The sequence below is a fragment of the Ascaphus truei genome, chromosome 2, assembly GCF_040206685.1.
Source record: "Ascaphus truei isolate aAscTru1 chromosome 2, aAscTru1.hap1, whole genome shotgun sequence".
Classification (NCBI taxonomy): domain Eukaryota; kingdom Metazoa; phylum Chordata; class Amphibia; order Anura; family Ascaphidae; genus Ascaphus; species Ascaphus truei.
In genome coordinates, this window is record NC_134484.1 from 58,185,001 (window position 1) to 58,197,170 (window position 12,170).

General features: G+C 39.1%; 1 protein-coding gene across 2 annotated transcripts in view; it reads left to right on the plus strand.

Annotated features, from left to right (window-relative positions):
* Positions 1-12,170, plus strand: part of ANGPT1 (angiopoietin 1) — a 375,883-nt gene that overhangs the window by 221,048 nt on the left and 142,665 nt on the right. For both annotated transcript variants that reach the window (XM_075582478.1, XM_075582477.1), the window contains exon 4: positions 5,326-5,558. In XM_075582478.1, the coding sequence (XP_075438593.1) occupies positions 5,326-5,558 (233 nt within the window). The remainder of the gene's footprint in view (positions 1-5,325; positions 5,559-12,170) is intronic.

Below are 12,170 nucleotides of genomic sequence, written 5' to 3' on the forward strand. Positions count from 1 at the left end.
GCTGTAGAGAGGGAGATTATAAAAGGATTTGTTGGTTGTTAGAGCACATTCAAAGATCAGAGACTACATCAAAACTGTCATGTTATAAAGGGAGTTACTATTCTTTTGGGATTACAATAATCACTCACCTAGACTACTCATCTAGGGCCCCACTGTTCCAAAGACATTTAAATTACTAAACAGATATTATCTTGGTGCACCAAACAAACATTAATCTAATACAGTATGCTAAAGGGGCCTCTACTATTAATAGTTTTACCTCTTCAGAAAACAGGTATTTCATATTATGTTAACAGCGTGCTCATGGAAGGTTATTGTTGGCAAAGACCCAAGTAGAGGAGAAAATAGCTCAGTCAGTAAAGAAATGGGACAAAACCTGTATTAGGTGTAACACATGTCCCCCCCCCCCCAGAGAATTCACTACTACACAGTCTGGTGTGGTGCATACCTTCTGGCTCACAGTAGATCTGAGTCTCCCGCGTTGTTGTAGGGGAGAACAGAACAGGCTTCTGGGGTACTAACTGATTCGTACTCACAGTTACAGCACCTCCATCGCTTGCAGGTCGCAGGGATGTGGAGACAATCCCCACAGGAGATCTTACTTCCTCTCCCCCTGATAGATTGCAGTCTCAGACAGGAAAGTATATTATAACAGGATCACACTTTATTGTACACACTGCAGATGGTCAGCATACACAGCTCACACAGTGGTTACAGCAGTTCTTGGGGCTTCACCCTCAGGATGTACCCTGGACCGCCACTGCGGGTTCAGGGCCCCCCACAGCAGTCCTTGCTCTTCCCTGACTCCCTATTAGAGCCAAAGGTATGGTCTCATTCCTAACTCCCCAAGGGGAGAAGGCAGTAAGTGCACAGCCAATCCACACTTCTGGGTGAGAACCTGTCTCTCTCAAGGGTAGAGACAACTGCTAACTTTGGTAGTGCAGCCCCTTAAGTACAAGAAAAGCAGGAACCAGGTTTGAGTCCCTGATTGGACACACACAGGCCTGGTCGCACCGCCTTCCCTGTGACACACTAAAGCTGCTGTGAGTAGGGTAAACCCATGCTCACTCCTGGCAGGCCTGATCTTACCAGGAGGGGGCAGACTGGTAGCCAAGAAAACCAGTCCTGGCTACGTACTGTAGGTATATAAGTGAAACAAGCAAAACAAAAGGAGGAATAGTAAGACAATAAACAGTAGGGAACAGTCTTGTTGAGGTTTGTTTGGAAAGAAAAGTAGGCCTTATTGCACAAAAATATGCACCAAAGATGACACTCCAGATGGAGTAAACAAAATGACTAATGATTTTGGTAGATTGGAGGAATGATCAAGATTGTGGCACCTAGAATTTCATACCAAAAATGGCAAAATAATGCACTTTGGTTACAAAAATCCAAAAGCAGAATACAGGTTATAATGTCAACTACTACAGAGAAAAGGGATCTTGAAGTCATGGTTTCGGTAGACTTAAAAGTAGGCAAACAATCTCAAAAGCAATGCAGAAAGCAAACAGGATATCAGGTATTGGCAGCAGAAAGTGAGGCGTGGTTATGCCACTTTATGACCTCACCTAGAGAACTGTGTTCAATTCTGGATACCATATCTCCGAAAGGATGCAAATAAATTGGAGATTGTGCAAGAAAGGACTAATGAGATGGTGCATGCAAGGATATGTACAGCCATCAAATGCTATGTTATTATGTTTCCATGACATGCTTATTCCTACCATAATGGAGTTTATTGTTTATTGCTCTGGCCTGTATACAGATGTAGCCAACATTATGGCAATCAATAGCTCGCTCCCGCGATGGAAATGGTGCAATATCCTCACCCTCTTCTCACGTGCAGCGGATTCAAAACAATGGCTGCTTCTCCCACTGGCACATGGTGTATGTCCCGCTGGAGCTCACCTCAGGTTACAGTAACATTGACCACATCTGGAGATATCAGGTTCCTCTATCTTTTAACTCAACTGATCCTCTAATAAACATTAAATATTACATAGGTGTGTTGTTTGAATAAGGTGACGTGGATGAGACCTGCTGGTGCAATATATATTGGGGTCAATTACTAAAAAGGCTTCAGTACATTCAGAAGCCAATAGTTTATATGCAGAAATAACTGCAGGAGTCTAACAAAGAACTTACAGTACCATGGAGAAGGGGAGCTGCATTTAAAAAACATGAATCTTTCAAGTTTTTAAATCATACATATTGTGTAAAGATTTCTAAAACTGAGACTGTGGTTCAGCTCATGTGGACATCCCCACCCGCTCCAGTTCCCATCAGGCAAAAAAAAAATTAATTGGGTAATACAAATAAAAAAAGGAGATGGAGTATTGCTCATTTAACATATTTTTTTACTAAATATAACATCAAATATGAACATAAAATCATTTTAGAAAACGGGCACTATAATGGGAATAGTGGTGTTTGCCAGTGTCCTCCTGTTTGCTAAAAAATTACTTTAACACATTGTCGCATATAGTAGAGAAGATAAAAAGAAGCTATAAATCTAATAAACCCAACATTTCATTTCCCAAAAATGCCTATTCCGGAAACTAATAGCACCCTGGGGTAGTTTCAGACATTCATCTTGTGGTGTTCACTTAGAGGAAGGAAATCTTGTTCACCATTTGGGAATTCATCTTTAAAAACAGACTTGCATTCCAATAAACAAAGTGCACATCCTATTGTCATTTTTTTAAAGTGATAAATACTAGCGTTACTAGAAAAAAGGCAACAGCATCATTTTTCAAATTAATTTCGGAATCATTATTTCCTACTTTTAAAAAAGTGTTATATGTTTAATAATATCTTCTTGCTATATGCATGTTCCTTTAGTACTCTCAAAAATATTATGAATATTAGGAGCACTGCATCAGGTGAATATACAACTCCCATCTTATTCCATGGATACGTTATGCTGCCTCCCAGCAGAAGTAGCAGCAAAAGGGTTCAAAATTTTTATTGGAAAAAATGTTGGAGGGTCTGTAGATGTAATATGCTACCACTAGCTAGAGCAAATTGAACAGAATCTTATCATTTGATAGCTAGTAATCCAGCATTTAAAAATAGTGTATGAATGTACTTTCTTTGCATGAAACAACCCCCCCCAGCATAAGTGCATAAAATAGCAGCAAGAGAGTTCAAAATGGCTGATAAAGGCTAATACTGTAAGGGAATCAAAAATGCTTAGGATTGCCACAAGGCTAACATAAATATGAAAGAAAACCAAGGATGGGTCTGAAGTTTTACAACTGATAGGAAAATGTGGATACCAGGTAATCCAAGTGATACAGTCAAATTCTGTATATATACATAAATAATATATAAATAATATATATATATATATATATATATATATATAAATAATAAAGGTATCACCTAATACTGAAGTACTCATCATCACGGCTATTTCTGTAGTATATATAATCAGTATTAGGTGATACCTTTTTTATTTGGACTAACAATTTATGTCATAGAACAAGCTTTCGAGAGTTCTCCTCTCTTCTTCAGGTCAGCAATACTGATTAACATTGGAATCTATGGCTAAAACAGAGGTTAGGAAAGCAGGAAAAAAAACAGTTGTAGATAAGCTATGTTGAGAAAGGGATGTCTGTAGACCAGGGGTGCGCAAACTTTTGCAGCTGCGCCCCCCCCCCTGCCTGCTGCCCACGGTGCTCGCGCCCCCTTACCTCTGTTTCCTGCGTCAAATGATGCCACGGGGTCATGTGACGTCACGTGTCCCCACGTGTAATTTCATGGCGCGTTGCCATGGCGAAGCGTCAGCAGGCGTCTGAATCTTGGTAAGTAATAGGTTGCAGAGGCCTCAAACGATCCCCCGGCGTTTAATTTAAATGCCGTGGTGAAGAGCGCGGGGCCTCTGCAACCACCGCTTCCCCTACAAAAATCTCCTGCCCCCTAGGGGGTCGTTCCCCCCAGTTCTACCGCTTCTGTAGACATTTTCAACGAGTTTGCAACGTGTGTTGTTGCATGGTTTTGTGCCTTTATCAGTGTCTTTAAGTTCGTTATGAAGTTTTCTGTTTGAGGTTTGGTGGTTGCCGAAATGCAAGAATGGGAGGTTTGGGAAAGATTTCTTTTAATGCCACATCCTGCATGGGTTGCAGATCTTTGATTATTTTTCGTATTCCCTCTAGGGTATGGTTGTATGTGACCACTAGTGGTATGCGTGTGGTACGTTTTTTCTGCCTGTATTGTAGCAGATGATCTCGTGGGGCTTTTAGTGCAGATGTAATAGTTCTGGCAATAGTCTTTGGTTTAGTCCCAACCATGGAACACTCAATTTTAAGGGATCATACTGCTGAACATCCAGGAATGTTGTATGTATGATTCAATGTAACAAATATGACCAAGGATGCTACATTGGGGAAACCAACCAAAACCTTCAAGGCAGAATGAATATGCACAGACACTCTATACAACACCACGAAGAAGGAAGATACTGCTCTTCGGTGGGACATCATTTCTCACAACCAGATCGTTCCATAAATTATTTAAAAATCGAAATCCTCAATGGAATGTTTAAACGCACCCAAGAACGGAAAACATTTGAACTCGGAATGATAACTCTTTGACACCAAAACAAGAGGACATAATGCAGATATGGGGTTTCTCACACACTATCACAATTGTTTGTTTTTATCCTGCCTGCCTCTCTGCCAATGTTCTTATCCACACCACTTTCCAGTGTTTTTGTGTGTATGTATGTATGTGTTGTTCAAAGTGAGGCTCCCTGAAGTGTTTACCTGTCCCCTGTCGCTCGCAGCAGCACGGAACGTACACACAAAGTGTGCATCATGTGCACGATCGTTCGCACAGGCGCGCGCACCCACTATATTACGGGCCATAGATTCCTGTATTAATCATTGCTGACATGAGAAAGAGAGGAGACCTTGTTCTATGACATAAATTGTTAGTCCAAATAAAAAAGGTATCACTAATGCTGAAGTGTTGGTGTGTGTGTGTGTATATATATATATATATATATATATATATATATATATATATATATACACACATATATATATATATATATATATATATATATATATATATATATATATACACACATATATATATATATATATAGCTCACTGTACATACCCCAGCTAAATGTAAAGAAATGTGTACACTTTCCTTCATCCATGAACATTTATTCAAGCCATAGATTATGATTAACATTGTCTGTGTATTACCCCCACTACTTATCCAACCGATATCCTTGTCAACATTTTACCATCTGCTTAAATACTTGAATTTATCTGTTATAACCTATTTCTGCATTCCCCCTCCCATTTTTTACAGTCTATTGGAGAACAAAATTATCGAAATGGAAGGAAGACATAAAGTTGAACTAGAAGCTTTAAAAACAGAAAAGGATACTTTACAAGGCCTTGTCTCACGTCAAAGCTACATAATCCAAGAGCTCGAGAAGCAGCTGAACAAGGCCACCAATAATAACAGCATTTTACAGAAACAACAGCTTGAACTGATGGACACAGTTCATAGCCTGGTTAATCTCTGTTCAAAAGAAGGAGGTAAGAAATATATATGTTCTCAGACTCATTTACAGAGTGGTATGTTTATATATGTTATGTCAAAATGCTTCAAAAGAAAGCTTGCAAGCTCTGAAAAACATCTATTCTTTTGCAAAGCGATAAAATTGCTGATTGTGCATGGTTTGTAAATTTGGGCAAAGAGCTTGCACATCTTTGCTGGATTCCATCACTAGTACCTATTTTTGACCCTCACTCCTAAGGTTTATTTTAAGAAAAGTCTTCCAGGTAAGGGGAGCACAGAATTTCAGTCAAAATATGAAATGGATATATAATTTATTTATTTATAAAATATTTTACCAGGAAGTAATACATTGAGAGTTACCTCTCGTTTTCAGGTATGTCCTGGGCACAGAGTTAAGACAAATAATACATGGTTACAAATACAGTTACATAAGTGAACAGGGTATACATTATATACAAGACATTGCATGCACAGCTAAAGAAAATATATATTATAGGCGTACTGTATGTAACAGTTACAGACCAGATTAAAATGTGAGACAGCTTTAGTTTTGAAAGAACTTAAACTGGTGGTGGATGTGACAGTCTCCAGTAGAATGTTCCATTTTTGGGGTGAACGGTATGAGAAGGAGAAGCGGTCGGATACTTTGTTGAGCCTTGGGACCACGAGCAGTCTTTTGGAGTCTGATCTCAGATGTTAAGTGCTGCATGTGGTAGGGGTGTGGAGCTTGTTCAGATTGATGGGCAGCTTGCTCAGAAAGTATTTGAAGGCAAGACAGGAAAGGTGAACTTTGCACCTAGACTCAAGTGATGACCAATCTAGTTCTTTGAGCATTTCACAGTGATGTGTGGTGTAGTTGCATTGGAGAACAAAATGGCATATTTAATTGTACAGGGTGTCAAGATTGCAAAGGAGGGTTTGGTGTGCAGAGCCATATACTATGTCTCCATAGTTTATAATTGGCATTAGCATCTGCTGTGTGATACGCTTTCTGACCAGGAGACTTAGGGAGGATTTGTTCCTGTAAAGTACCCCTAGTTTGGCATAGGTTTTGGATGTCAGGGTATCAATGTGCATCCCGAATGTTAAATGGGAGTCAAACCATATGCCCAGGTATTTAAAACTAGTAACAGGAGTTTGGGTGGTGTTAGTGTTGGTTCTGATCTGGAGCTCAGTCACTGGAAGCTTTGAAAATGTTGTCTTTGTCCCAAATACCATTGTTACAGTCTTGTCAGTGTTTAAAAACAGTTTGTTTTTGGAAATCCAGTTTTCGAGTCTCAAAAGGTCAGACTGAAGTATGTGTTCAAGATCGGAGAGGCTATGTCTGTGTTCATATAGGATTGTGTCATTTGCATACATGTGTATTGAAGCTTCCTTACAAGCTATGGGAAGATCATTGATGAACACTGAGAAGAGTAGGGGCCCCAGAACAGAGCCTTGTGGGACACCACAGGTGATATCCAGATCGTTGGAGTTAGAGCCTGAGATGGACACATGTTGGGATCTACCTGATAGGTAGGACTGAAACCAGTTTAAAGCATGCTTCCCTATTCCAGAGTTCTGGATAGCATGATCAACAGTATCAAAAGCCTTTGCAAAATCTAGGAATATTGCACCAGAGTGTTGTCCCGTTCCATTCCACACTGGATTTCATTGCAAACTTTTAGCACAGTAGTTTCGGTGGAAGCCAGATTAGAATTGGCTAGGGAAATTTGTCTTGGTATAGTAATCACTTAATTGGGAGTGGACACATTTTTCCATGACTTCGGATAGTATTGGGAGAAGAGAGATTGGCCTGTAGTTTGAGACAGTGTTTTTGGCCCCACTTTTGAAGAATGGGACAACTCTGGCAGTTTTCCAGGTCTTAGGGATATGGCCTACAGACAGGATAGAGTTGACTATGGAAGCTATTGGTTTGGCAATGGCTGGGGCACCAAGTCTTAGGAATTTAGATTGTAGTAAGTCAGGTCCACATTGGCTGCTTAGTTTTAATTTGAAGAGCGCTTGTGTAATCTCCTCTTCGGACACTTGGCCAAATTGAAAATTGTGGGCAGTGTTGGGAGGGGGTGGGGCTATATGGGTACTCCCAGGATGAGATTCATGTTTGTGGTTTGGGTTGCGTTTCGCTAATCAGTTAGTAGCACACCCCACAAAGTAATCATTGAATGCATTTGCAATGTCAGTGGGGTTTGTCAGATTAATAGTGATATAACTTGGTTGTTGATGGTTAGAAGACTGGAATATATTGTTGATAACCTTCCAGAAGTTAGCTGGGTTTTATGTATTCTGGGGAGATTGTCAGAGTAATATTGTGCTTTTGCATGCATTGTTTGCCTTGTGCACATGTTCCGCATTCATCTGTAGTGATTGAGATCCTTGGTAGTGCAAAAGGAGGTGAGTGAAGTGGGTACTTGGCCCTTGGTGGGTAGCGGGAGGGGTTAACCCTTTAATTGCCTTAGCAGTTAGCTGCTAAGGAAAGGAAGTTGCCTGTAAATGCATTTTTATTGCATGGGATTCATGCCTGGGGTCTCCGGTGCTGGTATTAATGGGTATCAGCTCCGATATCTCTAGGCATCAAGCCAATGCAGGGAAAAGCATTTTTTTTCTAAGTCCCGTCTCACCACCTCTCAGCAGCTTCTTACCAGCCTCACACCAATTTTTCCTGGCGTGAGGATTTTGGGAGAAACTCGCCATTCTAAAGCCGCTATAGGCCTCAACAAGCTTATCACGGCTACTGGAATTGCACAAGTTTCAGAACCTGCCGATAAGTAACTTATCGCCGCTCACTCAGCGATTTTTTTTTTTTTTTAAGGCTCAAAAATTTGGCGGTTCATTCTTTATCGTCCACTAAAGGCGTGGCTTCCTGAATGGCAGTAGGCATTTTGCCCGATAAGTGCTTGATAAGTGGCTTATAAACGCTTATAGCATAGGCCCCTTTCTCTCTTTGAATGGAGCAAGGGTTCACCTCGGATATGGTCCCCCCTCATGTTTCTCAGTCATTAAATTCCCTATCAAATCTCAGATAGAAGAAATGCTACAGATAGTGTAGTATGCCTATAACATTTTTATATGGCTCATTAAAACATATAAAATTTATACTCACGTTTAAAACGCGCAAAATAAAATTCTGAGATCCCTGGTTTGTGGCGTCGTCTTCCCTGTTTTTGCCCATTTTGGTGCTCTCCACCATCGCTACGTCACTTGCAGTTCCCGGAAATGCTGTCACTGAATCAGCTGGATTCGCTCTAAGCTTTCACCACTCCCTCTGTGTCCCAGGCTCACCAATTCAGCGCGTTTTCACAAAGCTTCTTCAGGAACAGTATTACCTGTCTTTCTGATACTCCTATGTAAATACCTTCTACAATTATGTGTTGGTATTTCATTGGGGAATTACTAATCTCCAAATAGCTCACTTATTAGTGCCTAGGGATCAGTATATTGATGTATTCTATATTCTAATAGTATCCAGGGTGCCCATCATTTTACTGTCACTGTACATAGTAATACCCCAAATGGCAGTTACATAAATAACAATCTTATTAAAAATAACGAAAGAAAGAAAGAATCCAAATCCAGGAGAATTTATTGTCCAGAGGAATTTGATGCTTATGTGGGTCAAAATATCCAATTTAAATTGAAAAGATCATTTACACTTATTAACCTCTGATTAAACTTCAAAACCTGACCTGTTGAGGTGGAGGGGGGCTTGTGGACTGGAGTTGAACACGTCTGTGTTAAGGAACAGTACAGAAAATCCCCTTACGCTAATATTTCTGTGAATACCAGATTATATCGCACAAGTCTCTTGTTTTTAAGTTCCAATTGTGTGATGAAGTATTGTAATTTTTTGTCACACTTTATGTTATCAATGGTTCTGGATGTAATGTATGAATGTAAGATGTAAACCATTATTTTGTATTAAACAAAAACAGGAACTATGAAAAGTTGCTTTCTCTGTATCTTGTTTGTACTCCTGATTGGAATGGAAATTAAGCCATACAATAAGCGCAAATTGAGACTGCAGCACAGAAAAGCAGTATTTGATAAGCATCTTTTATTTGGTCTTTTTTTTTTTAAGTCTATTCTTTTTGTAATACATTATACAAAGGCTAATTACACAAACTTGTGGAATTATACATTCATATGATTTATAATTTTCTTTTGGCTGCTGAGCATCTATTGTGATATTCTTGGTGTGTTAGAAATTAAACCGTAGTTTTGATCAAGGTGTAAAAGAGGTTTATGTTGTCAGACATTTTTCTAATTTATAGTGAACTGTTTTCCTGTTATGAATAATGCACACATAATTTAGAGCGCAATTACAGGCATACCCCGCATTAACGTACACAATGGGTCCAGAGCATGTATGTAAAGCAAAAATTTAGTTAACGTGAAGCAATACCTTTTTTCCACTTATCGATGCATGTACTGTACTGCAATCATCATATACGTGCATAACTGATGTAAATAACGCATTTGTAACAGGCTCTATAGTCTCCCTGCTTGCGCACAGCTTCAGTACAGGTAGGGAGCCGGTATTGCTGTTCAGGACGTGCTGAGAGGCGCATGTGCGAGCTGCCGTTTGCCTATTAGGCGATATGTCCTTACTCGCGAGTGTATTTAAAGTGAGTGTCCTTAAAGCGGGGTATGCCTGTATATTGTTTGGGACTTTGACATAGGTAATAATCATATTTTATACCTCTAGTACATTCAGCAAACCAACATGGCAAGTTAGGGAAACTTTGGACTTTTGTTACCTGTGAAATAAATTGCAAGCTTGTAAGGTTTCATAAAAAGTTAGCAGAAGTGAGTTTCCTAAAAGAAACTATAAGATTTTGTCTAATGTGGACATTTTTCTCTTAACTTTTGCAGGCTTAAATATAATTAGTAAAACTTGCAAATTTAAAGTAGAGTAAAAGACAAATAATGATTTTCGCTGTGTTGGTCCCCTATGTGAAATAAGGAAAACATAGGTAGCATGATACCTTTTATTGGACAACACTGGTAAACAATCTTTTGAGCCTCACAGGGTTCTTCAGATCTTTGAAAGCATGTGTACTGTAAACAGTTGTTCAATAAGCTCCTCACCCCTACCACATGCAGCACTTATCATCTGAGATCTGACTCCAAAAGACTGTTCATGGTCCCAAGGCTCAACAAAGTATCCGTCCGCTCCTCCTTCTCTTACCTTACCTCACAACTGTAACAATCTCACAGCCAACACCAGCCTAAGTTATTTCAAAACTAAAGCTGTCTCACGTTTTAATCTGGTCTGTAATTGTTACATACGCCTATAACATATATGATCTCTTACTGTGCATGCAATGTCTTGTACAGTATATAATGTATAACCCGGCAAACTTAATGTAACTGTGTATTTGTAACCAGGCATTATTTGTCATCTTAACTCTATGCCCAGGAAATACTTGAAAACGAGAGGTAACTCCCAATGTATTACTTCTTGGTAAAACATTTTATAAATAAATAAATAAATGATCCACAGGAATAAAAGACAGGAAGACTGCTATTTACTCTGGTAATAAAAAAACAGATTATGATGTAGTAAACCTACATATAGATGCAAACACTCCAACTGTACCTACAGTATTAAGCAGCTATACTACTGTACATGTTGTTTGGGCCCTGTAAGACCAGCTGTACCTACTAAACAGAAAGTTCTGTGTGTGTGGTAAACTGCACAGGTTAGGGGACTTCCATAGGAATTGCTCTGTACCTCCATCCAGCACGAGTAGAGGAACTACAGTGGTACCTATTTTTATTTTCAAAATGTTGGAGGGTCGGTAGGTGTAATAGGCTGAAACTAGCTAGAGAAAATGTCATAACATATGTGATATCTAGTAATCCATCACTTAACAATAGTGTGTGATGCAAACATTCACTTTCCTTTTTTTAATATATTTAAATGAATAACCTTCCTTTGACTTGAGAATAGACTTCTTTAGCTGGGTAATTTCTATGCAGTAATCCAAGGTCAGAGAAATAAATTCATATATCCTTATCTAAAGAATTATAATGTGATAAATAAGCTCTTCTGTATGAACCCTTCTCATGCAAAAAAAATTAAATCTCTGGACCACCTAAAATATAATAACTCAGCAAATGTAAGTAGCCAGTTCTATAAAATCTTATGTTCCAGGAACAGATCCAACATGCTTTTGATAGTATTTCCATGTGTTTTGTATTGTCTTTGATAAACGCAAATTGCACAATTCATCCTCTCACAGTGATTGAGTTAATCTATCAGGAAAAAGATGAAACACCCTGTAAATCTTTATGGGGCACTACTTATATAAGTATAACGGGCTGGAGAAAAAGACAACACTGTGATTGTCTTTGAGGTGAGGAGAGGAAACAATTAGGATAAATGTGCTTCGCAAACTGGACTACTATAGAAAGACGGAGGAATTGTTCCAAAAGTAGAAAGATGCCAGCGCTTTTTGCAGACGAAATGTAACCCGAAGGCAGATAAAAAGGATCTTTCAGGCATAGATACATTTAACATTGTAGAAGTATATAGTGATGGGTTGACTATCTGATTTATTTTCAATCTCTCTTTTCATAGGCTTCAAACATTTGAACCATAAATGAGTTCCTTGTTAAAACATCAT